The 26,905-nt window shown below is 48.9% G+C and overlaps 1 protein-coding gene across 2 annotated transcripts in view; it reads left to right on the top strand.

The window, feature by feature from the left end:
* Nucleotides 1–26,905, top strand: part of Ptpn5 (protein tyrosine phosphatase non-receptor type 5) — a 57,784-nt gene that overhangs the window by 7,589 nt on the left and 23,290 nt on the right. For both annotated transcript variants that reach the window (XM_051148569.1, XM_051148568.1), the window contains exons 2-3: nt 8,550–8,641; nt 13,941–14,017. In XM_051148569.1, coding sequence (XP_051004526.1) covers nt 8,622–8,641; nt 13,941–14,017 — 97 coding nt within the window. In that variant the 5' untranslated portion in view covers nt 8,550–8,621. The remainder of the gene's footprint in view (nt 1–8,549; nt 8,642–13,940; nt 14,018–26,905) is intronic.

Raw genomic sequence — 26,905 nt, 5'->3', positions numbered from 1 at the left:
TTCCCATGTCTAAAAGGTAAAAAGATACAGACGTGAAGCACTTTATTACCCTCCAGCCGTCAAAGGCAATAGTTACTCCCAACTCTATCATGGCAGGAGAGTTTTATCTTTTCTGGGTCTTCACGTAAGTAGATTCATGTCATGGCTGGTATTTTGCAATATAAAGTAGTTTCTGAGGTCCATTCATGTGATTGGACCCACACAAATGGGTTCAATGCCTTACATTCCTAGGGGGGAAAGTGGCCTTTGGGTTCAGAAGTGTCTTGGCTTGCTGCCCAGCCTCCAGCCAAACTGAGAGGTCCCTCCTTGTCCACTTACCTCCTGCTTCCTCCCACCCCAGACATCTTCCCTGCTGCCTAGGAACTCCCCCTTGTCTTTCGGCTCTCATCTATGCAGCCTCTCAGACTCCACTTACTCGTCCCCACAGGATAGCCTCAGGTTTTACTTTGCACGTATCTTGCACTAGATTGCAAGCTAGGAGAGAGCAGAGAGACTGGGACCAGCTTTGTCTCCAGGATGAGCTATGTGGCTGCGGATATAGCATCACACCTACTGAGTTTTGTCTTAAGACTGTGTCAGATACAGAGTTTAAGACATACAGGGGCTGATGAGATGGCTCAGTGGTTAAGGGCATTGGCTGCTCTTGCAGAGGCTCCGGATTTGGTTCCTAGCACCCACATGGTGACTTACAACATTTTCACAGGATCCAGAACCTTCTAATAGTTTCCATAGACACCAGAAATGCATGCAGTGCACAAGAGTACACAGAGGCAGAACATTAATACATGTAAAATAAAAGCAAAAAAGACTCTGTGTGAGTGTGTGTGTGTGTGTGTGCGTGTGCGTGCGTGTGTGTGTGTGTGTGTGTGTGTGTGTGTGTGTGTGTGTGTAGTGGGGGTTATCTAAGTGGTAGGTCCTTGTGTAGTGTCTAAGAGGCTCCAGATTCAATCCTCAGAACCACAAAAATAAATAATATAAAAACACAAACTTAAGAAGCACAATGGAGCCGGGCAGTGGCGCAAGCCTGTAATCGGGGAGGCAGAGGCAGACGGATCTCTGGGAATTGAAGGCCAACCTGGTCTACAAAGAGAGTCCGGGACAGCCAAGGCTACACAAAGAAACCTTGTTTCAAAAATCAAACCAAACCAAAACATCACAAAGGGAGGGGGATAGTGAGATAGCTCAGTGAATAAATGTGCTTGCTTCCAAGCCTGATGACCTGAGTTCTTTACCTGGAATCCATTTGATTGAAGAGGAAAAATGTTGTTTTCTGACCTCTACAAGCATGTCAAGGCGCGCGCGCGCGTGTGTGTGTGTGTGTGTGTGTGTGTGTGTGTGTGTGTGTGTGTGTACGCGTGCGCGCATGTGCATGTGTGTGTATAAAACACTTTTTAAAAACTAAAATAACTGCAACTATATCCCTGAAGCTGATAAAAGAAAAGTGGTGAAAACTTCTGAGCACAGATGAGAATTATAACCTAGGATTTATGGCCAAGGAAGAGCTGTGTCTCCCAGGGAGCCACAGGGAGGAGACCAGCGAGGGAAAGCTGCCTAGAGGAGGCAAACTTCAAAGGGTTTCAAGTATGAACCTGTGTTGACCAAGGGATGATACGATGGGAGACAATCCACAGAGACCCTGATCTGTCCTGTTCTGCTGAATGCGGAGTCTCGATCCCTCCTCTTTCTGTCCTTCTTGTTCATTCCAGCCTTTGTCTTCTCTCACTTCTTCCCTTCCCATCTCCCTCTGAGGTCTGAGCACACAGGGAAGCACTGAAGGTCCATCATGCTGCCTTCATCTCTTCTCTGCTGGTCTCCCTGTCGGAGGATACAGGATTAAGTGCATCCCTTGCTCCTCCTTTGCCTGGACGGCTCATAGAAGCCACAGTCATGGACAGGAGAGCCAGGGAAGGCCCCTAGCATGAGGGGAGGTGGGATTGATCCCCAGATCCCAGACCAGCAAAGCACTAGAGAAAGAATCCGACCAAAGTTCAGGTTGCATGTCGCAGCCTCATTGGAGAGACCTCCTGGAAGAGGCATGCGCTGGGGTGGGCATCAGACGAAAGGGCAGGAGGCCACAGCTTCGGGAGCCTGTCCAAAAAGGAAGGCTAGGAGGCAGAGAGCTCAGAAGCGGGAGAGAGCATGGCAGGGGATAGACTCGTCTCATCACGGAAGAGGACTTGGAGAATCTAGTCGGTTTTTTTACCTGCTCCTCCCCAGGCTCTGAGTCTGACTCTGAGGATCTGGAAACAAACCAGGGCTCTCCAGAGGGGAGAGAGGAATGTGGCTAGAGAGCCCTTTTCTTTAGTTGCAGGGACTCCTGGGAGGCTGCATTGTAGCTGATGGCAACCACACAAAACGAAGTATGGTCAGGTAAAGCCAGGATTGGTGAAGTCTAAATTCTATTACAGGAAAAAAGCAGAGAGCCAGAAAAGGAGCATGGCCTCAGTCCTAGAAGGCGGGAACTCTTACCGACCAGGGTCCAGGACAGAAAGCCACACAAATAATGCTGAGCCTGGGTTTGCCCTTATCAGAACTGATGGCTGACACTTACGGTATTATGTGCTATGTGCTCTTCTAAGGTTTTTTGTTTTGTTTTGTTTCTTTTTAGGTTTATTTACCACAGGTATTTCTGTTGGCCAGTTTGCCAGATTTACCACGTCCAGTTTCCTTACCAGATAAGGAAACTGAGGCACAGGGAAATTGAACAATGCTCTGGGCCTCTTGCAAGGCTGGCAGCAAATCCCCTCATATTCGCAGCTTGAAATCAGCCACAGTCGCGGCATTGACACCATGGAAATTGGCAAAAGCTCCAAAGCAGAGTTTTGTCATTAAAAACTGTTGTCCTGCATGATTTAGGACACTTCTTGAATCTCCACAGACCTTGTATGGGAGGAAAAGTGCTGTAGCCATTGCAGAATACCCAGAACCTCACACAAAACAATAATTGTACTCCCCCCCCCCTTTAAAAATCAGTGTGTATCAGTACAAATCAATGGATGTGATTATACACATGGAAATCCTGTTCAACTTCTACCAGGCTCCAATCCCCCTCCTCCCTCCTGCTGCTCCTCCTCTCCCCATTTAATCTCACTTCTATTCTCATGTCTTTTTTAAATTTAATTAATTTATTCAGATTGCATCCCAATTGTTATCCCCTCACTTGTATCCTCCCATTCCTCCCTCCCTCCCTCTTTCACCCTATTCTCGTCCCCTAGGTCTGTGACAGAAAGAGACTTCCTCCCCCACCATATGGTCACAGCCTATCAAGTCTCATTTTGGCAGTCTGCTTATCCTTGCTCTGAGTGCCACCAGGCCACCCCACCAAGGGGAAGTGGTCAAATATGGGGCACCAGAGTTCACGTCAAAGTCAGTCCCAGCTCTCCACACAGCCGTGGAGAATGTTCTATCCATTGGCTGGATTTAAATAAGAGTACAATGCTTACTGCATGTATTGTCCTTGGTTGGTGCAGTAGTTTGAGCAGACACCGCGCCCATGTCTTTTTTTTTTTTTTTTTTTTTTTTTAATGTAGATTCTACCTATTAGAAAATGTGATATTTGTCTAAGCCTGGCTTATTTTGTTTAGCATGATATTCTCCGGTTCTATCCTTTTTCTGGCAATTGACATATATTCATTCTTTACAGCCAAATAAAACTTCATAGTGTGAATATACCACGTTTTCTCTGTCCATTCAGCTGCTGGTGGACGTCTAGGCTGACTCATGCCTGGGTCTTGTGAACGGTGTCACCATAGCTTGGGTGTGCAATCTAAGTCGTTTCCTAACTTAGATTTCTTTGGGCAAATACCCAGGAGTGGTAAAGCTAAATCGTATGGAAGCTGTATCTTTAGCTTTTTGAAGAACCTCCATGTTGCTCTCCGTAGCAGCTGTAGTGTCTTTACATTCCCAACAACAAACTCCTCTCTGGAGTTTACTGTTTGGGTTTCTGAAGATAGCCATTCTGATTAGAGTGGGGTAGAGCCATTAGTTGTAATTTGCATTTCTCTGTTGGCTAAGGATGTTAGACACTTTTTAAAATTATTATTAGTCGTTGGACATTTGTGCACATACCTTTGAAAACTGTTCAACAGCCAATATCTTTGGGAGTTTATGGGATCACAGCCTGAACATTGTATGTACAGCTCTTGTAAAAAAGGAACCAGTGTTCACTCAATCTTCATAACACACTCAGATCTGAAGTGTGTACCAGGTGAGGACACAGAGCCCGGGGAATCAGGTGTCTTGGCCAAGATCAGGCAGCCAGTCGGGAGCCCTGATTTGCAGAGCAGTATCAGGGGCTCATATTTGCTTCTTTCGTGGTGACTTTAATAGGCCACTTGTAAACACTTAATCTCTAGCCCACCTTGATTCATTTATTTTTTTAGAAGTACTTTTTGAACAATTGGATGGATAAAAATTAAGTGTGAGAAACAGGAAGCCTGCATCTTAGACTATAAACCTAGTGGTTCACATAGAGCCAGGATCTGGAGTCGAAACAGTGTACAGCCTGCCTCTGCTGGTGCAAGTATGAAATTGAAGAAATACTCTTCCCTCCTTCCTAGGCCTACGTGCACATGTGTAGAAGAAGCATACTGTTTTCCTACCTGGGGTTAAAGTGAGAAAGAAGAAAGGAGGTGATGTATTTGGTGTGGGACCCAACACACAGTAAGGCCTAAGCAAAGGGAAGCCATGATGATCGCACCATAGGCCTCGGTGCAAGTCTTTCCAGTGTGGCAGGACCCCGCATGTTAATCACAGAATGAGGGATAAGAACAGGAAAGTGGGCACCAGGCTCCCTCAGGGTGTCATCAGGAATTCTTAAGGAGGTGACATTTGAATGGGGTCTTTTAGTTAACTTTTTTATTAGCACAAAGTAATGGGTTTCATTGTGGTATTTTCATAAACAGACATTGTTTTATTTTGTTCTTATGCCCCACTACCCTCCCCTCTCTCCCACCCCTACCTTGCTGGTCCCTTTCTTCCCTCTAAATAGTCCCCACTTCCCTTAGAGGGAAAATGAGTGTTTTCCATGCAGACAGATAAAGGGGCTTTTCCAGCAGAAAGGAAGACACATTTCCAAGGCATTAGAGATGGAGTGAGAGTCTAAGTAGAGGACACACCAGCATCCCCACGGGGAGGTGTGATCACACCTTCACGTTGGTGAGTGCCTGTTTTCTCCTTGCAAATTAAACTGTGTACCTGGGGAGGGGGGAGCAGAATGGAATGCTTTCAGAGCCTTAGAAAACACAGGCAGGCAGACCCCGGGGACCTTTGAGCCCTCGAGACCTTCAGTTGCTCTTTGAGTCCCTGCCTGTTGCACAGTTCATAATCATAAAGGTCCATCCACCCGTGCAGTGGATTCACACTGACCAATGATCACAGCCGGACTCAGATCCCACCAACAGCTGGCTCAGCTTGGTGCACCCTCCACACCTGGCCAGAAGCCTTTCCCCAGCTTCCCTGGACCATGGCCTGACTTCCCAGGTGTTGTGAGTGTCAGCTGGTGGGCCATCTGCCTCCCTGACCTGTGGGGATAGGCCATTCGTCAAACTTTGTGGCGGGGGGATGGCGCCTGAGGGGAGTATTGTTGTTGTTTCACACTTTTCGTTGTCATTATAGACTATTAAAATTCCGACCATATCACACCTGTGACTGTAGCCAAGCTACAAGTAAGTTCTGAGCCTGTGAATACCCCAGTCCATGTAGCGATGGAGCATGGTTGTCGTTAGCCCTCACACTGCCTCCTAAGGCAGGCTCATGCCTCCCGAGAAACCAGTGGTCACATCCTCTAATCCTTCTGTTTCCAAAGAGGACATTAGGGAGCGCGTCTGGGGCCTAGGATTGGGGGAGCAGGTACAGGAGTGGCTCTCTAGTTCCTTCATTGGTTCACACTATGAACCCAGAAGAAACACTCTACCTCTCAAACCGTAGTAATCTTCCTCTGTGAAATACAGACCATCATGTGCTTCCCCATCTGTCTGGTGGGGGGGGGCCTGGGGGGGAGTCGGGGGGGCAGCTTTCATGAAGAGCACCCGGTACCTGCTAGAATGTGTCATCTTCCTATCTCTGAATATAGTTAATAGCCAGGGCTAGAACATGGAAGAGGAAGGTTCAGAAGGTAGGCAGTGGGAGCAGATCTATAACTGGGCAAGTCACTTTCTTCTCTAGAAAATTAAAGTTAACAGTCTATTCCTGCTAGGCCTGTTGGGAGGGCCAGATACCTCACACGTGGACAGTGCCTGGAGGTGTGTCACTGTTAACCCTTGTTCATTCCTGCTTCAGGCATGGGGCAGTGGAAAAACAAGACTAATTCTGCCTGCTTCCCTCCCTCCTCTGGGCAACTCCTCCTCCTCCTCCTCCTCCTCCTCCTCCTCCTCCTCCTCCTCCTCCTCCTCCTCTCCTCTTCCTCCTCCTCCTCCTCCTCCACTTCCTTTTCAAACTCCTCCTCCCCTCCTCCTGATTTCCATCCACATAAATCTACCATGAGAAACAGAAGACACAGACTTCAAAGATCAGGAGTGACCCAGAGAAAGATTAGGCAGTGTCCACAGAGCCTGAGCTGGGTCCCTGTGAGGTTCACGAACCCTCACCCTAAAGATGGAGTCAGGACCAAGATGCCTTTAGCCATAGAAAGGAGTCTCTGATGTCTCTCCTTGTTGCATCTGCTGCTCAGTCCATGCATGAGAGTCAAAGCCAGCGGAGAACCTCTGTGTATCTAGTCTTCCCATCCAACTGTATCCCCCGCACCCCCCCCACCCGGGGCCCTGAGGCCACAGAGGGAAGCAGGCAGGTAGAGTTCAGGCTGAGCCATTGGACCAAGCCACAGATACCCGCAGGCTTGACAACACTCCCACATTGTCTCCAAGGATGGGCACAGTCCTTGGGTATCTCCTTCTTCCTGAAGGTACCAGGCAGGTAGGCAACATGGAAAGCCTTGTGCCCTTTCAGAAGCATGCCCTGGCCCCTTCAGTGAGTTAGCCTCACATCATCTGTACAATTGCCTTCACCACCACCGTTTTTTCTCCTCCATCGCATCTCTGTTGGTCACTTGTAGAGTTTCTGGGCATCTTCTATTTTATCAGGTTGTATGATAGATAGCTCCTGGGGAACTGAAGAGTAAACTAGAACTTAGGGGCCAATGAGATGGCTTATCAATGCTTAGATGGTAGCAGGCACTTGCTACCAAGCCTGGTGACCTGAGTTCGATACACAGAGCCCACATTGGTAGAAAGAGAAAACGGACCCCCACACACACAGTGCATTGCACCTGTGCATGCATAGGGTGGGGGTGGCTATGTCACCTCTCTTGGCCTGAAGACAGCTCTCCACATCCTCACCACCCACCTGCTTGTCCAGGACAGCCCATCTTAAGAGGCTTCGCCTTCCCCAAGACCGTGAAGGATAGATTCTCACAGAGCATGGCTTTGGGAGCTACAGCCAAACCTGTCTCGGGGTGCCTAGGACATGTCTGCCTGACCTCTCTGGAAGCGAGAGGGAGGGGAAGAAACTGGAGGAGGAAAGAAGCACCAGTACCCACCTCAGCAAATCATCCCGTCCCATGCCACCCTCCCTCTGACACTGGCTCTTTTCTTCCCTGAATATGCCCTGCTTTCTCTCAACTCCAAGTGCCCTCCCTCTGCCTGGACACCACTCCCACCCCACAGCCACACACTCGCACTCCTCTGTCAATATGATGACTCTTCTACCTTGTTTGGGCCTCGATGGTACCCCAGGACACCCTGAACATTTCCTGTCAGACATAACACCTTCATAGGCATGGGGTTTTGGTTTGTTTGTTTGTTTTTTCCTTATCTGCTGCTTACGAGAGATGCTTGTAGATCATTGCGTTTGTGTGGTTCACACACAGTAGCTGCAGTAAACACACACTGAAGAAATGGATGGGCCAGCCCCTGTGTTAGTTAGACTTACCCGGAAAGTAGAAAGCTGAGTTGCCAAGGCCCGTAGCTGAGCCTATCCAGGCCCTTTCCATCCTCCCTTCCTTGGGTCTCAGGTAGTCCCAAGCTCCATAATGCCAACCACAGACTAGGGATGGACGGAAAAGAAGGCCCTTCATCTGAGTATTCCTCAGCCAGAGAAGACTCGGCTCCTTCTTTGAGATCCAGAACACTCCAAGTTTGTGGTCTGCTCAGATGAGGGCACAGATGGCTGGACAGTGGACAGATGGGCCAGGAGGGTAGGCAGCTTGGTGGGATGGAAATAGCATGAACTAGGCATTGGGAGTCCTGGGCGCAGAGCCTGTCTGTTCCCTGAGTTTACCACAAGCACCATTCTGGGCTCTTTGGCTGGCAACAACAGAAACACTTAGTAACCCAGGCAGCAAAGACGTGATAAGCAACTGAGCTCTGCTTCAGGGTCCTTCCTGTGATGAGGAGCAGACTGAGGGGGTAGGTAACTCCTAACAAGAATTCAGGATTGTGTGAGCTACCTGCAAACCATTTGTCCATACCCTGTGTGGCATGAGTTATTCTCTATGCCTCAGTGTCCCGGTCTAGACATTCTAAAGCTGGATTCTTCTTTCTTTACTTCTACAGTTTGCTTTGTGCTGAGGGAAATTCCTGGCCCTAGACCCAGATGGCACCTTTCCCTCCCTGGATACCCTGGGAATGAAGTTTGAGGGAGCTAGGTGAGTGAGCACTCGGGTGTGGTCCCTGGAGGGCGCTGAACCTTTTCACCTGCATATTCTGTGAGTTGTGATTCGTTTGCATCATGGGACCAGCCTGATCATCTCCTTTCCATCAGGCCAGCACATCATCCTCTGCCTCTCCATCCTAAACCTGCTGATAACAGACATGGGTGGTCTTCTACCTGATCATCTTCCCTACAGTGAGAAGCTCCTAACTAGAGTCAACCCGTCATCTCAGAGCCCCCCGAAGCCACCAACCCTAAGAACCTGACAGTACCCTATGTTTGACCTTTAAAGACCTTTAAAGGCTCAAGAGCTGGACTGCAAGCCCAGAATGCATCACGATGGGGGCGGGGTTGCTTCCACATCGTTGAAGTGGATGGGGGGAAGTAGGTACATAAACAGTTAAGAAGCATTGGAGCAAAGTCAGGAACAGGAGAAACATGATCCAGGTGTGGGGGGGGGGGGCCTGATTTAATATCTTCCCTTGAAATTAAAAAAAAAAACACTCCATGAAAGAGGTAATGGCTGAGAAGAATACAGAGAAGGGTAGGATGTGGCAGAAACTGAAAAAGAACATTGCAGGTTCAGGAACAGAGCGAACCAAGGCACGGAAGTGAGAGAGGCTCCATTTGGCGAATAGAGATGGGGGATAGGATCTTGAGGAGAGGAGAGTGGAGAGCTTTGTGGTGATGGGGGCCATGTTGAGAGGGCTGAGGGGGCAGACAGGAAGTCCACGTTAGAGAGCAAGCCTATCAGGTTTGTCCCAGCTTCACAGCCCGAATGGCAAGTCCCTCCCAGCTGTTTCCTCCTCCCACCTCCCCATATCAGCTAGGATGGGTGCCTGCTCAGGTTCCTCTGCCTGCCACACCAAATCTGTCACTTTTCTCTTCAAAAACACCGGGCGAAGCCAGCACCTGCTCCAGGGTGCCCTGTAGCACCCACCCACCTACTCCTAGGCAGAGGATTAGAACAAACAAAAATGCATTCCCCATTTTCCTTGAACAAGCCCCTGCTGGAACTTCCTCCAACTCATAGCAGCAGGTGGTCCAGGCTGGGTCTGTGACTACAGGGTGACATTATGCCCATAGACATAAAGGGACAGTTAAAGGTAATAGTGATGCTATCCAGGCTGCAAGAAGCTTGGGGTGTGACCACTTTATTTGCAGATGAGGAACACTCCCAGAACAGGGAAGGGATGTCCCACAGCCATGAGTTTGTGGGAATAATAGTAGCACTGAATCACAGTAGCACTATTCACAAAAGGCAGGGTCAATCTACAAGTCCGTCAGCTGAAAGTGGACAAATAGAATGCAGTCTGTCCATACAGTGGGAAATTATAAGAGAGAGAGAGAGAGAGAGAGAGAGAGAGAGAGAGAGAGAGAGAGAGAGAGAGAGAGAGAGAGAGAGAGAATAAAATACCAGCTGGGTGAGCCCTGAAGACATTATGATAAGTCAAAGAAACAAGACATAAAAGTCTCTATGTATGATTCTATTTCTGTGAAATATCCAGAACTAGCCAAAGAATTAGGAATAAAATCAGAGGTTGCTAGGGGCTTAAGGGATGGAAGATGGAGTATGGCTACTTAATGGGGTTTCCTTTGGGGAGGTAAAGCCATGTTGTAACTAGATGGTGCTGGTATTAGACGACATGAGTACATTCAGTGCACAATAATAGGTTTTATCCAGGCACAGTAGTGCACACCCACAGTGCCAGTATTCAAGGCACAGGCAGGGAGATCAGAAGTTCAAGGCCAACCTGGGCTGCATAGCGACACTGTCTTGATAAATAAGTAAATAAATAAACAGTGGATTTTATGCTGTGCGGACTTTACGGCTAGATGCCACCTGCTAAATCCCATGTTCCTTCCTTATAGTCCCACCCCGCTCCTGCCACAGGACCTCCCGAGCAGGCTGGCACTGGAAGGCTCGTGCCACCTCTCAGTACAGAGAAGCCACACAGCTAAATGCTTGGTTTCCCCAGCCAAGAGGCAGGGCTCACGACTTCTGGGAAGAGTCTCACCTGCTTTCCCATTCCAGCTGGTGCCCCAAGTATAGCGTTTGTACTACCCATGTTCTTCCTTTGTCTGCCTTCATCTACTTAGAAACACTGTTTAAGAAGTAGTTCCTGCTTTCCTTTGGGAGGACACTCCCTCCTCCCACAGACTTGAATGGAACTCTCTCCCCTGTACAGACAGCAGTTAAAGGAGATGCCATGACACAGTTGTGTCAGCACCGCAGCTCATTGGTCAGACAGGAAAGGCCCTGGCTCGCTCAGCATTGCATCTCTGGACCTGCCGTAGGTCTTGCTAGCAGGGGTGCTCAGCAAATGCATATTGAAGGCAGCCCATCATCTCTGAGGCTCTCTGCTCCTAAGAGTGGCAGTGGGAAGCCACTGAGTGAGCTGCTGCCTGTTAACACAGGCGAGTTTTAGCAGACGTTGCCCAGCTAGCTGATAGAGGTGGAGGAGGAGAGGGTGGCCCACAACAATCCATTCCGAGCTGCTATTCCTGCTCCTGGTGAGCAAAGAGCAGGCCTTCTCTGTGCTGGGTGAATGGACCATCTTCTTTTTGGAAATCTGGTCAAACCCCTGCCCCAGCCAAGGCACACAATTATAAGCAGGGGTCGGGGCTAGAATCCACCACAGGGTAAAACCAAATCCTGCTCTGTTTTCCTCCACAGTGGTGGGGTGCTACTCTGGTGGCTTTTCTGACTATGAAATTAGTCATTTTCTAGGAAGCTTATTTATAGAGCCCACTGCATGCATGCAGCCCTAAGCTGTTCTGAATGTGGCTCGGGTGTGAAAGCAGGTGTGAGTCACATGCGGGTCCTCTTCCAGATGCCTTGGTTACCTTTCCGCCCTACATCATTGGCCACCATCTTAGGGTATCCTTCCATCTAGGGCTGCTCTTATAGTAAAGCAAGCTCAGGATTGAGAGGCTATTGAGAATGCCCATGGCCCCCACATTTGCATTCAACTCTCTCTAGTACCCTCCTCTGTGAAATGAGAGGCCTTTAAGATCGTGGTTCCCTGAGTGCCCTTGATGAAGGTTTCAGGGGCCTTAACAAAGACCCGCCCAAAAAGTGGCTCCAATGACCGCTGCTTGAGGCATCTGATGCTTTCAGAAGCACATCGTGGCGACGCCCGTTTATTCCACAGTTCTTGTCTATTGAACCTCCTTCTGTGGACCAGGCACTGGGCTTTGAAGATGCGAGCTAAGTAAAATTACAAGAGTGGTCCTTACCCTCCAGCAGCCTACCCACCTAAGGGCTGACAACGATGTTGATTCAACGACGGCTTTCCAACTGTGTTGAGTGCTAAATAAAAATGTTCCAGCGAGCAGAGATGTTGTAGTCTCCAGGCGGAGAGATAGACGTGGGTGCAGAGGCAAATGAAGGAAGGAGCCTGCTCAGAGCGGCCAGGACAAGGGCAGGAGGAGGGGCGGGGAGCAAGGTTGGATACGAAATAACGTAGTCAGCTGCACTGAAGGATGCTTGTCTTTGTTCGTAGTGAAATGGGAGGTCATGGAGTATTTTTCCAAGGAAGGTTATGTGATGAACTTGAATGTTGACGAGTTGGTTCTAGCACAAGGCTTCCCCATACTCTGTACAGGTTGGTAACTTCAGAACCTATGCAAGTGATGGATTTTGGCACTCTGTTGGGGGATGTTTCGAGGGCCAGCCTGAGTGGATGCCTAAGGTAATTAGGGAAAGAGAACACTTACCTTGAAGGTTAGTGTCCCTCTGTCTGATGGTCATCCAGTCCCTAGAACTTGGGCTTCTCAGAGATGCTGCCAGTTAGAGTTGGGGGGAGGGGGGATACAATGAGACAATGCTAGCTGAAAGTGGAAAATGCCAGAGTGAGAATAATCGACTTTATCCTAACCTTTCTGCCTTTATTATTAAAATTTAGTGGTCCTGAAGTGGGCTGTAGGACCAATGAGAAAGGCCATGTTGCAGGACTAGTGGGCAGAGAGGCTGCTGACTTTCTCGATTTTTTAGAAGTTTGTGCTACTGAGGTAATGGTTTTCCAGTTGCCAATTCCACAGGCTAACCTGGGGACCTAGTGAGGAAATCCTGGCTCCCTCACAGTCTTGCAGAATGTGCTCTCCACCAAGAAACAGCACAGAAGGAACTAAGGCTCTCTGCGGCCCAATCCTGAGTACTCAAGCCTTCGCTCAGAACATGGCCACAGCCATGATCCAGCAACAGCAGCAATACGGATACCAGACCCCGGGAATGCACAGCAAACATGAGGAGATGACGCTCTTATAGGCAGAGCCTGGCTTGTGTGTCCAGCCCTCATCCAGCCCACAGAGTCAGGCATGAAGAGGAGCCAGAACCATTGGGGCACACACCTGCATTGCAGGCCACTGCCAGAGCAGGGCATCCTGGGGGCCTCGTGGTGCCCTGCTCTCCAAATCTGTTGAGTCTGGAGACACTTCCTGGGGGGGTCTAGTTTATTTCCAGCATGCTTTTTCCAGCTCACTGTGTGACGAAAACGAGACCCTAGGGCAATCCATTGGGTACCCTGTTGGGCTAGAAAGAGGGTTTTCTGGGAGTCAGATAGATGGCTCCATGGTTTAGAGGGCTTGCTGTTCTTACAGAGAACCAGGGTTCAACTCTCAGCACCCACATAGTGACTCACCTGTAACTCTCTGTATGCACACCACGGCACAAACATGTACATATATCTATATACGTCATTATCCATCATTATCACTGTCGCTGTCTTCGTCGTCATCATTGTCATTGTCGCTGTCTCTGTCGTCATCGTCGTCATCATCGTCATCACTAACAAAGATATTAGGAGACAGAATAGCACAGAGTGAGAGAGCATTCATTAGCTTGGAGCTCTCCAGTGTAACTTCACAACCAGCTTTACTCTTATGAGACGTTGGGCAAGTCGCATGATCTCCTAAACTTTGTTTGATGAGCCTTGTTTCATGGGGTCATGATGAGGACTCTGTTTCAGAGTCTCTGGAAGGTGAACTGGTCTTTTGTGGTGGTGAGGTGGTGGTGACGATGCCAATGATGATGATGTTAATGGTGGTGGTGATGAAGGAGAGGATGATGATGAGATAAACAAAGGGCACCTGCAAAATCCTGCTCCTCCTCTACAGCTTGACACCGTGGAGGCTGTTCTTTCCCTTGGGTGTCACCCCGACCCCACTCCCCACATAACGAGGTGGAGATAATCAACTGGATACAGAGGGAAACAGATCTTCATCTTTGCTAGAGGCTGGGACTCTTGATCCTGGACCACCAACTTCTCCTGACAATTTCCCTCCCACTGCAGGAGTGAGAGAGAGAGCCAGGCTGCTGATGACTCCGACGGAGGGACCCTGGACATGTGCTGCAGTGAGAGGCTGTCGGGTAAGTGTCCTCAGCAGTCCTGTGACCCAAGGACTCAGACTTGAGGAAGAGGGCACCAGCTGACACAGAACTAGAAGCCTGCTTGGCTATGAACTTGCTGTTCCAAGATCTCTGTCTAGATAGACATGTATTTCTCAAACCCCGGTGTCTTTCTGTCCTAGTTTCATTTAGGGCAGCTCTGGCTCCTCTGGGAGGAAGAGCAGACAGCTGAAGATGTGCTTGAAGGTAGAGAGGAAGCGAGTAGGCCAGGGAGCCTGGCAAGGAGGAGAGCAGCTGACCAGTGACGTGTCGGTAAAGGCCTCGGGAGCAATGGTGGAGACACAAGCCAGGTGCTATGGGCTGCGCTGAGGGTGGCCACGCAGCATGCGGAGCCTCCTGCCAGTCCTGCAGAGAAACCTGGCTGGGCGTCAGAAACTACATCTGGAGTCCAGGTGACCACAGATGTGGGAGTCTGCCTGCCTGAACCCCTGCCGTGGCTGTCACCATGGAGATGGCCAGGGCTCTCTGCCCACAGGGTAGCAGCATGGCCCACCAGTTGGAGCCCACATCCCTGATCAGGATAAATGCATTAAAACGAATAGAGTGGAGAAGAAAATGAACGGGCTTTATTTTCTTTTTATATGTTTTAGCTATTTTTTTATAACAAGTGTCCATTGTGGCTATATTAAAAATAAATAAATAAAGGCAAGTAAAACAGATGAAAATTTGCCATACCTTTGTAGCACAGCCTACATTTTCCTCCACCCAAATGTTTGCTTTAAAAATAGCCTTTTGAATTCTAACTCTGAAGCCTCAAACGCATGGTGCCTGAGAAACCTCGTGATCATACCAGGTAAGCAGCTGTAAAAGGCAGCCTCTGTATGTGACATTTAAGATTGGCATTGAAGACAAACAGATATGACTCTGAAGCAGCGACTTCAAAACAAGCAAAGACAGCATCCAGGGCCCACCCTTCCCGCATCTCCCGGAAGCAGCCTCAGCCCTCCATGCAGTTCCCCCCTTCTCCAGTAGGGGCGCCATCACGCACCATAACCGCCTGTTTTTGCTAATGGCAGATGGACTCATAGGAGGTATCCTGGTGAGGACCAGAGGAGAGACAGTTGGAAAGAAAGGATTTTATGAAGGGCTGCTAAAGCTGAGCATGTGAAGGAAGGGCTGCCATGTGCAAGGAACAGCAGATCCATCCTAAGTATTTTAGGGTGATGACATAAGCCCAACACATAGGCATGAAAGAAGACCTGGGCCACGGGATGAAGAACTTACTCTCTGACTCTCAGAGTGGTCCAGCCATAGCACTGATGACCCCAGTTGGGGGAAGTGAGTGCGCCATCACTGAAGGCATTCAAGGAGTGGAAGACAAGCAATGGAGAGGAAATTTCCACAGTGGGTGGGAGATCTCAGTGACATCAGAGTCTCTTTCAACTATTAAACACTTCTGTGATTCAGATATGAGTCATAGAATTCGGAGATGATTCTACAATCAGAGGTGGCCCCACTGGCTAGAAAATATCCACAGAAAGTAGGACATAACGTATAGGGACGCAGGGAGGAGCATGGTGTGGAGGAAAGAGCATGGGGCTTGGCATTTGAGTCTGGCTGTGCTGTTTACAGGACATGTGCTTATGGAAGGGTCATCTAACCTTGCTGGACCTGCCTCCGGTCCATCATCTGAAAACAGAAATAACAGCAACATGAATATTCATCTTCACAGAGGTCCTGGGGAAGTAAATAGATGTGACCACTCATTTGTTCTGCAAGAGCATTTATTAACTACCACGTCCCAGGTACTGTGTTGGTGCTGGGGATACACTGGTGGATGAAACATGGTCCCTACCTTAGTGAAGGCTCGCGGACAAGTTCTGTGCCAGACCAATTGTGGAAAATGGGACAGAGCCCCAGCAGAGAGGTTACAGTAAGAAGCACAATGCGTTTAATTCCGACTCTCCTCCCCCAGAGCCGGCAAACAATGTCGAATGGAAGTGGAGATTAGTCATATCCCCATTGAAGCTGGCACATCGCCTGCCTTATGCAATGCTCAGGAAGTGGGTATCATTTACTGCCCCCATTGTACAGATGACAGGACCAAGGCCCAGGGAAGCTGGGCTTTCTTCCCAAATTCTCTTAGCTGGTTGATGTTTGAGAAGAGGAGACTCGGCCCAGCCCTTCCTGAACCAATGTCAACCAATGTCCACACCAGTATGCTCTTCTACCTCCATTGTCCCCATACAGTCAGTGGTGTCTATAGATTGAGGGGGGGAGCAGTAAAGGTGTGTCTGTCCCCAGGGAGGAATTAGGCAATGTCACTGTGCCTGTCTCCCTCTGTTTCCCAATTCTAGGAAGCCCTGCCTGTCCAGGGCTAGGGAGGTATGTGCCCCTCAGACACCCATGATGCCAGGCAGATATGGTATCATAACAATTATTTGTCTTTTTGTGACCATGAGATCTTTAAGGCAATGCCTTCTCCATCTCAATTCTGTGTCCTCCATGCCCAGCATTTATTCAGCCATGTCTTCATTTATTCACCATTTACTGAACACCTAAATGTGACTAACACTGTAGCAGCTTCAGGAGACCCAATAGAAAACTAGACTGAGAAAGCACCTACCCTGCAGGAGTATATTACATGATAAAGTGGGGCTTCAGGCCCAGAGGGATGACTAACCTGTTAAGAGCACTGGCTATTCTTTCAGAAGGTCCAGATTCAATTCTCAGCACCCACATGGAGGCTCACAGATTGTCTGTGCCTCCAGTTCCATGGACACTGCACGACTCATGTAGTGTACGTGGACGTATGCAAGCAAACACCCATGCGCATTAAATAAACCAATTTAAAGAAAAAGGAGTGAGGTCTCTGGCCTTAGACCTGGCCCAGTCAGTAATCAGTGAGGTAATAATTTTATCTTCCCGTATCTGTTATCTACACATTGTTGAGATTAATCTTTGTGGGGCTTGGACAGGTGGCTCAGCAGCTAAGAACACTGGCTGTTCTTCCAGAGGACTTGGGTTCAATTCCCAGCACCTACATGACAGATTATAGCTGCCTGTAGCCTCAGTTCCAGGGGACCCAACACGCTCACAAAGACATACATGTAGGAGAAAGAGCAATGCCCATAAAATAAATTTAAAAAAGAAAAAGAAAACATTTTTAAAAATATTATTCTTTGGTGCCATACAGACTTGTTGAATGGTTCAGTGACTTAATAAAGGACTGAGATCAGGGACTGACACACAGTAGTGCCACATAAGCATTCACTATAAAAGGGAGACAGGCAGCAAATAACAAGTGGGGAATCGTTTAGCAAGCAGGGGAAACAACTGTTGAAAAAAAATGAAAGCTAAGCAGCGGGAGGTGAGGAAGACCTGGAAGGCGGCTTAGCACTGTGACCGTGTGGGCCCCGGTGTAGAATAGATCGCCATAAAGCCTGGCCATCCGGATCTGCTGACCTAAATGGAAACCTGGCCCTAAAACAAATCAATGTATGGAAGCCAAGAACACGGGCCTGCCGGGCCTCTGGAAGAGCTCATAGGCACTATGAGCAGTTGCATAATGGTATGAGAATACAGCTCTAAGTAGTCTCCTTCCCTCCCTCCCTACTGTCTTCCCTGCTGGGCAAGATACAGGCAGAGTGAGGGCCAGCCATGCCGGGATGACTCATTCATTCCCACACAAACTTCAGAGTGACATGGCCAACACTCAGAGGTTCGGTCACCGGGACCTGCCTGAGCCAGGATCAGGCAGGTCATATAGACCTCTTAGATAATGCTTCCTGAAGTGATGTCTTTAGGCTATCACCAGCAATCCAAGAAGCCCGCAGCTGCCTTCAGAACGGGTAGGCTGCTCACACCCTCCAGGGTGACTCCCACGTGTGCTCACGCGCTTGTGTTTGCTCTCGTTTGACACAGCCGCATGCTCGCATACACACATGCACAAGCCCACACAGTCACCCAAGCACGTGGCCTGCCTAGACTCACAGGGCCCTGTGGGGGAGGACACGCGCCTCCAAAGGACACACACCTGCATGGCGTCTTCCTCTGGCGTGCTCGGCTTGCTCCACTCGGCAGCTTCATCCACCTTCATCCACTGTACAAACTATCTGGCAACTGAAAGACACGCTAGCTCTCTCACTGCCTTTAGGTCTCTCCTGGGACTGTGCCCTGATCTCATGAACATGTGCAAAGATCAGAACGCTCACCCCTTCCCTCTGTATTTATTCCCTGTCCTTTTCCTGACACTTAGCCAATTTTGGTTTCAGGAGCCACCATAGGCACTTGGCTGGCCTGTCTGCCTTCTCCACTCCATGTACATGCAGACGATTTTTTTCTTCCCCTCATGCACACACTCCTTTTCATATGGTCACTCTCTTCTCTTCCACTCCACTTGCGTTCTCTTTTCACTTGCTTGCCGTCATCCAAACACATTAGTGCATTCAAACCCATACTCCCTGCTCGTTGGTGTGTAGGTGCTCGCATTTGCATGAAAGCAAACAACACTGCTGATGCTGGGGCCTCTGCTCCTTCCCCCATCTCCAGCACTGGTATTGGCCTAGCCTCAAATCCAACAGCTTCCTTAAGGGTACACAGGAGGTCGAGAAGAACACTGATGTCAGGGATGACCATGGCCATGCAATAGACTGACATCATTAAGTCTCCAATGGGCAGACTCGTGGACAGGCTGGCTCCTAAGATTTACAGGACCTGAGGCTAGACCACAAGTGAGGCCTCTAATGGTACAACACCTGCTGTCCAATCTCGTACTTCAAAGGCCCTTCCTTGCATGTATGCATATGGGCACATCGCTCTGTATAATCGATCACGGTCCACGGTTCACCCCAATCAGTGTGTACCCTCAGGAAGATGCTCCTGAGGGGAAAACCTTGCAGGCATCGGGTCATGGTAGAAGGGGATTCTGAAGTCCTCATGATTAGAGGACTGACTGAGAAGAGGGCAGGGACATCTCTCCTGGACCTTTTGAATTATCGCCCTATAAGAATGGTGTGGCCCATGTCTACGAATGGCATTGCTCTTGAGACCAAGGTACTCCAGAGGACCCTCATAGCTGACTAGAGTCACGATAGTGCCAGCTTCCCTAAGGGTCACGTGTGTGATGTTCAGCTGCATTCACACAAGCCTACACTGGAGACCTAGACCTTGTCCTTTTGGTAGGGACAGAGATGACGTCTTGGGCCGGTAGCTATGAGCCCTACCTCCATCTTCAGTCTTGTTAACTTCAAGGCAGGACCCAGGCAGCCCAGCACTGGAGACAGCACTCCGTAAGTGCATTCACCAGTGTTCAGTGCCTTGTCTTCTGTGGCCAGGGAGGAGGTCTCGGACTCAGCAAGCAGCGGTTGCTTATCTGGGGTACCACTTTGTGGGGTAAAGGAGGTTGAGGCCTGTCCTAATGAAGGCTTGGTTGTCCAAACCCTTCAGTGACTCCCATTGCCACCCCCCACACTGACCAGCAGAAGATCACATAGCCTTCACTTCATCTCTGACATGCCACTTAGGAGGCTTTGTGCTAGGAGCCAATGGACCATTGAAGATGTCCTTCGACCAACTCACATTTATAGGGTATCCAGTCCATCCCAACACTTTCCAAATTTGTGGTACACTTCTGAGCAAGGCAGATGTGCCCCTACTCTCAAACACCAGGAAAGGCTCCCAGGAAGTGGCCCCCAGGAGCCTCTGTCAAGCATCTCAAGTACAGAGCTGGCTAGCCTCAGAGGCAGATTACCTGTCCATCACTAAGCCCTGTCTTCCCTGAGCAGCCATGTCTGGTACCCAGCACTGGCCCCAACCAGCCTGGGAATAGGTCAAGAGCTCAAGTAGACAACCAGAGGGAAGGCAAGCCATTGTGGCAGGTGGCCGAGGTGCTGCTCGTGCTTGTCCACAAGCACAGCACACATTCTGCACACATCTTTGTCTTTGTGTGAGGTTGGGGCTGTGTGCAAGCGCTGGGCTGTCTGCCTGGCCCTCATTCTGCTGGGTTTCACTTCCTTACTAGATGGATGCTTCTGTTTTCATTTAGGACTTCCAGTGCATTTAGAGATATTGTCAGTGAGTGATGATTTGAGTCTTTGGACCGTTATAGAGAAACACAAGACTGTTAGGATATGCGAAGACACGGATGGAGTAACATCTTAGAATATCATTGCCTTGGGAATGGGGTCCACTAGTGAGCAATGGGAGAGCTTAGCTATTCCTTGATACCAAGGCAGAAATGAGAGCAGGAAGCCGTGTAAGCTGAGCCTTGAAGTGCTTTGGAGGAGGTAGACAAGCCTGAGTTCACATTTCAGTCCTGCCACTAACTGGCACCATGGCAGATCGTCTGTTTTTACCTCAAAATTCTAGTCTCTAAACTACAGGCATGACATAAGATATAGGGTTCTGATAACTAATGAGTTAATAGATTGAAAGTGTTTGTTGCACAGTGCTCAGTAAATGGTAGCTGATAACGATGGTGCTCATTCCAAAATATGGAGTGGGAACAGAAGCAAGGGGAGGGGGGCAGGGGGAGGAGCTTTCATTTTCATGAGCCTGCTCCAGACTTCCAGTTCTGGCCAGTCCTTCAGCAGTGTAGCTGAGATCTTCCATGACCCCCCGGACAGGCCTGAGATCTCACAGAGCCAACACAGCCTCAGACCAGAGTATCAGCTGCTCACAAGGTTAGGTGGGAAAGGAGCCAGCATTGGTGGGAGGAGAAGCTCTGCCCCCTTTTCTTCAGCGGTGTGGACATGGCTGTGATATGCAGGGAGTTACTTGATGTGCAGAAGACACTGAAAAGAGTCTCTGCAGCTGGTGCCTCCACCGAGGTTGATGCTGAAGCTCATTGAGAGAGATGAGAGTTTGTCACATTGCCAAGGCGTGTGGGGACAGATGTTCCCCTTTTCCCTTTGCTTTGTCCAATGTCACACCACTATAGCCCTCAGTGTGTGTGTGTGTGTGTGTGTGTGTGCGTGTGCATGTGCATGTGTGTGTGTGTGTGTGTATGTGTGTGTGTGTGTTGGGGGTGTTCAAGACAGGGTTTCTCTGTGGAGCCCTGGCTGTCCTTGACTCACTCTGTAGACCAGGCTGGCCTTGAACTCACAGAGATCTGCCTGCCTCTGCCTCCCGAGTGCTGGGATTAAAGGCATGTGCCACCATGCCCGGCTTCTCGATATATTCTTTACAGCCTTCTTAAAGATGTCCTTTCTGCACCATCCTTTTACTCCGGCTCATGAATTCTTTCCAGATCTCAGCATATGTTTTAGTCAGCCATTACTGCCTTATAAACTCTCAACCTTAGTAACTTAAGACCATCTTACCTGCTCACAAGTTACAGGATCAGGCAGGGAATCCTCTGGGTGTTAGCTGAGGTCATCCACCGGACTGTGTTCACCTGCTGCTGCCCTGGGAAACAATGTCCAAGAAAGCTTGTCTTATGTGCCTGGTGCCTCAGTCTCCGCCATGTGGCTTTGCTTAGCCTGGGTCACCTCACAGCATGGTAGTACGTGGACTTCTCCTATAGCAACTGGCCTTCAAGACATGACACTCTAAGAGTATAGAAACAGAAGCTTCAAATTTCCTATGCCCCAGAAACTACAGTATTATTTTGATTTATCGGTCAAAGCTGGCCACAGACTCAGCCCAGATTCAAGTCGAGGGAGGAACATGGCATCTCTTGATGGTACATGTTCAGGAATCTACACGACCCTCATCTACCATAGCATCCTTCATCACCTTCTCTGCTCCTCTTACACTCCTTTCTTTGCTAAATATCAGTTCCCCTCTCCCGGTTCATGCTCTGCTGTTTTTCCAAGCCTTTCCTTATTTCTGAATATCTTAATGCTTTGGCTTTTCTCTCTTCTTGCAAAGAGCATGGCTCTGTGCAAGCTCATCCCTAACACTTGTAAGGCCATTGTGTGCTATGTCAAAATAGTTTAAAGGTAGAAATAGAGCCAATAAGTTTTTAAATGAAATATTTCCTGTCCTTCCACCTGGACGGTATTCATCTGTAAGGAGTTGGAAAGCCAGGTGCATACTTATGAGTTATGCCAGGATAGAATTATGACTCCTTGGCATTCTGCATTAAAATGCGAGGTTTGGAGAAAGCCAAAACTAGCCTGGCTGGCTCCATCCACTGCAGGGATGCTCACATGCACTTATGTGCCAGAGCACCTCTCACCCACACATCTGAGCTCCGGACACACCTGCTACCCACGAGAAGTGCAGGCAACAGTGTGTTGCTCACCAGAAAACAAGACAAGAGAACACCATGCTCAGCAAGCAGGCTCAGGCCAGTACATCCAGAGAACCTTTGAGTAGAAAAGCGGACATAAATGTTTCCTTGGCTTTGTGGACCCCTCACCTGTGAGAAGGCTACCAAGTCAAAGAGGAAAGCAGAGCCCACCAACAATAAGGCCAAACCAAGAGCCGTTTTCCTGGTATGATGGCAGTGCTGAGCAAGTCTGCCCAGGCATTAGGTGGCACTGTTGTAGGTGGACAAGGACAAGCTCCAGCCCCACTCTAGCCCTCGGGTCACTCCCCTGCGCTGGGAAATGGGGACGTCGGTTTTCACATAGCAGTTAGGGGGCCCACCGTGAGCTGGTATGTTCTTGGAGCTTGTAAACCAGAATCTATGCTCTTCTCCATTGGTTTTCTGATTGTTAGGTTCAGGCCTGGATATGAATCTGAGCTCTTCCTTTTAAAGCTTGGGGTCCTCCACAAATCATTTCACACCTCTAAATGTCTGTCAGCCCCACCCAGGCTGTGGCTGACTGTGACTGTTAAGAAAGGTTATCTTTTTGCCAAACTCTCCTTAACTGTCACCTTGCTTCAAAAAAGGCCATTTCTGGGCCAGCAAGATAGATTGTCAGATAAAGATGCCTGCTGCCAAATCTTATGACCTGAGTTCAATCCCTGGTAGCTACATGATAGAATGAGAGGCCCACTCCTACAACGTGACCTCTGACTCCCACACACATGCCATGGCAAACATACCTCAAAATAAGTACTGAATTAATTGAAAACATGATTTTTTTTAAATACCATTCCTCTATCACAACAAGGCCCTATGGGATTGTACTTCTTGTGTCCACCTAACCCAGTTCCACCCTCTGCCCACCTGAGCAGCCCAAACCAATGGTCTTAGAAGCCAGAAACAAGGCCCATCATAGCCACACCCAGCCTCTCAGGCCTGCCAGCACACAATGTGAGTCCAGCCTGTTGTGGAAGTCTGTCGTCTCAGAAAGGGAGAAGGCAACACGTAAGGAAAATTTTGTTGGACAAGCTACCAAAAACATTACCGCTTAAAACATTTGTTATCTTACTATGTTGTTTTTTCTTTTGTTTTTGTTTGTTTTGGGGGTGTTGTTGTTTTGTTTTGTTTTGTTTGGGGTTTTGTTGTTGTTGTTGTTTGAGACAAGGTTTCTCTGTGTAGCTCTGGCTGTCCTGGACTCACTCTGTAACCATGCTGGCCTCGAACTCACGGAGATCCGCCTACCTCTGCCTCCCAAGTGCTGGGATTAAAGGCGTGTGCCACCACCGCTCGGCCCATCTTATTATGCTTTTAATTCAGGATCCCAGGGATGAATTAAAGGGCTTATGGTTCCGGCTCAGCCTCTCAGAACATCTCAGAATGTTGGCCATTATACAGTCATCTCGAAACGTAACTAAGACTGAACATCCACTTTGTCTAAGCTCACCCACAAGCTATAGCATGCCTCAGAAGCCCGCAGCCTTTCGGTCTCAACTTCCCTCCAAGCTGACCCTTCCATAGTTACCCAATAAGGATGCTGGCTCCCCTGTGCGAATGACTCCAGGAAACATGCCACGCAGGAGAGAGCACCCAAGATGGAAGTCACAGTGTCTGTTCACCCTACCTTAGAAGTGATATGTCTTCACTTCTGCTGTGTGCTTTTGGCCACACAGCCTAACGTAGTTAGTATGTGGGAGAGACTGCACAGGGTTGTAAATGCCAGGGACATTGAGGGCCACCATGGGAGCTAGCTACCATATTGATTAAAAGTTGAATAACTAAATGTGAAAAGTGTTTAATAAAGCCTGATATAGCTATCATCCTCCAACCAGCTTCGTCTTCAACACACCAGGATGTGTCAGTGTGCGTCCTTCTCTGCATCTTTCAACGTTCAACTTCCGAGTTAGGTTCTATGTAGTTGTATATATGAGCTGGTGTGCCATTGCCTTTAAGATCTGAATATAAAATGTCCATCTTTCAACATAGTTGAATCAGGGTATGCCAATGAACTGTAGGGGGAAAGTCCACTTACAAAAAGAGACAAATTCCAAAAAGAACATCAAAGTGAAACCAGCATCTTCCTGGGTGTGGTGGGATTGTGGAAGGCTTGGTTTCCTTTGTTCTTTTTTTTTTTTTTTTTTTTAAAGGTAGTCTCTGCACTTTCTAAAATCATTTGTACACAAAAGGATTGACCATTCCAAAAATGCTAGTTCAACAGTAGTTGTAACTGGTGGGGGACACCCCTACCCCTGCTTGCTCTGCTGGCGGACCCCACACCTGGGGTTGGCCCAAGCCCGCGAATCCTAATGAGGGCTAGTTAATCCTATGGAATCTCTGAAGAGGCAGCTTACCCCAAAACACAGAATCCTGTTTCCTTCTAGAAAACCAGCAAAATGACTCAGAGGTCACGTTCATGAGCCCATTCGGGGAAGAGGCGAGCCAAAGGCTCCTTGACAGCCATCTATGCGGCAACCAAACCCATGAGCCTTTCCTCCTGGGAGGTGTTGACTCCTAAGCAGGCTCTCTCTTCAGACCTCCAGGCTTTCGGAGGCAGAACAAAGGGCCCAGGCTCCTGTGCTGTCTTTCTCTTTAGACACTGGACCAATTGTTAGTTCAGTGTTTTGGTTTCTGGTTTCCTTGGAGGTGGAGAGGCTTCTTCACAGGAACTTGCTGTGCCTTCTATACGTATTCATGTGTTTAATGTCCGTTCTTCTTCCTCCCCTTGCTGAACAATGTCAATACTTCATATTGTGTGTGTGTGTGTGTGCGTGCACGTATTAAATTGATGACCCATGACTTACAGTGGTTGGAATTAAAGGGTTTTTTGACTTGAAGGCAAAGCAGTAGAAAAAGAACTTGAAATTCCGATCTCCTCCCAGGCTAGCAGCATACAGTATGCTACACCAACAGGATGCTGGGCTCAGCAACAGTGAGCCGAGGCTTCCAGTCAGTCAGATCACAGGGGTAAATCACCGAGGTAAATCACGGAGGGTCTGCCGGATTGCTATGCTTGCTGGTCAGTAGGTCAAGTGGGATAAATGCATGTCTGCTTAGGGTGTTTTCAACTTGTTGTGAGTTTCTTGGGCAGTTAGTTGCTTCATCTTCAGTGAAACGTTCATGCTTTGTGTTGGATCTGTTTGCTACTTGGTATTGTAAGGGATTCTAAACTCTACCATGATGCCGTGTGTGTCGATCCTTTGCTCCTCATGGATGCAAATATGTCCCCGAGCATTTGGCCTTTCTCATCCCCCACACCCCCCTCCCCCGGCAACGGGCACGCAGGCGCATCTCTTCCCTCACTTTACCATCAATAGCACAGGTAAGAAATATGGCCTTTCGCCTCTCTCACCATGGTGGCTAGTTTTCTGTCAGCATGACACAGACTAGAGTCATTTGAGAAGAAGGAATCGCATTTGGGAGATTGTCTCCACCATACTCTCTGTGGGCGGTTTGGTCAATGATTATTTCGGGAGGGTCCCACCCACTGTGGGTGACACCACCCGAGGCAGGTGGTCCTAGACTACATAAGAAAATGAAGTGAGCAAGCCATGGGAGCCAGCCAGTGAGCAGCATGGGCAAGCCAACATCAGTCCTTCAGGATAGCCCCATACGGCTCCTGTGAGACCTGCTTCAGCCTCCACCTCTAGGTCCCTGCCTGGACTTCCCTCCGTAATGCACTGTAAGCTGTAAGATGAAGTCAACCCTCTCCTCTTCATGTAGCGTTCAGTCGTGGTGTTTGTCACAGCAGCAGAAAGCAGGCTAGAACACTCAGAGACGACGTAGCAATGTCTTTTGAGCTTTGCATCTTGGAGCACACCACTCTGGTTTCAGGCCAGTTCAGCAGAGAACCTGGAAGCAGATGTGGCAGGTGGGGCCTGAGGTGACACACAGGAGCCAGAGCATGCTAGGCCATTCCTACTGGCCACGGCCAGGACTTTTGTTCTTCATCCTAAGATAAAAGCAATAGAAAGCAGTGCATTTGGATTTCTGAGGTCATGTCATTGAAACTGCTAAAGAACTCCAAGCTAGGACTTGGCCTGCCACCACTGTGAGACTTCAGCGCCCAGTTCTTAAGGCTACCTCTGTACAGTGCCTGTAAAACCTCTTCGCTGTCTCATCAATGAGAGAGCTAAGTAAGAGAATTTGGGGACAAACCTCAGAGCCAGGGTGTGGTGGGATTACATACCTGTAATCCCAGCACTCAGGAGATAAACCCTGGAGTGTGAGGAGTTCAGAATCATCCCTCAGCTACATGATGAGTTCAAGGCCAACCTTAGGCTATATGAGACCCTCTTCTCAAAAATAAAGCACAAGACTCTTATCCATGGACCTCAGAGAAATAAGAAGGTGAAACAGGAAGCTCTCATACTCCCTCTGTCTTCACGCTTAGTTCCCCATCGCCCTGGGGTCTCTGATGTCTGCTCCTTTGGTTCCTAGCATGGTGCCTGGGGCAGAAAATATACTCACAGGGCCTCACTGATGCTTTTCACCCTCATAGTTTGGAGCCTCCACTCCAGAGAAGCACGGAGCGCTGAGCCTTTGAAAGCAGCTGCAAAGCTTGTTTGCCGTTTCACCGAGAACTGTTCCATTATATCCCCGGCCAAGGTGTGCTTGAGCTGCGTTTTGTTTTGAAAGCCTTGTTATCATTCTGGATT

This window comes from Acomys russatus, chromosome 7 (assembly GCF_903995435.1).
Source record: "Acomys russatus chromosome 7, mAcoRus1.1, whole genome shotgun sequence".
Taxonomy (NCBI): domain Eukaryota; kingdom Metazoa; phylum Chordata; class Mammalia; order Rodentia; family Muridae; genus Acomys; species Acomys russatus.
This window is presented reverse-complemented; position numbering and strand designations above follow the sequence as displayed.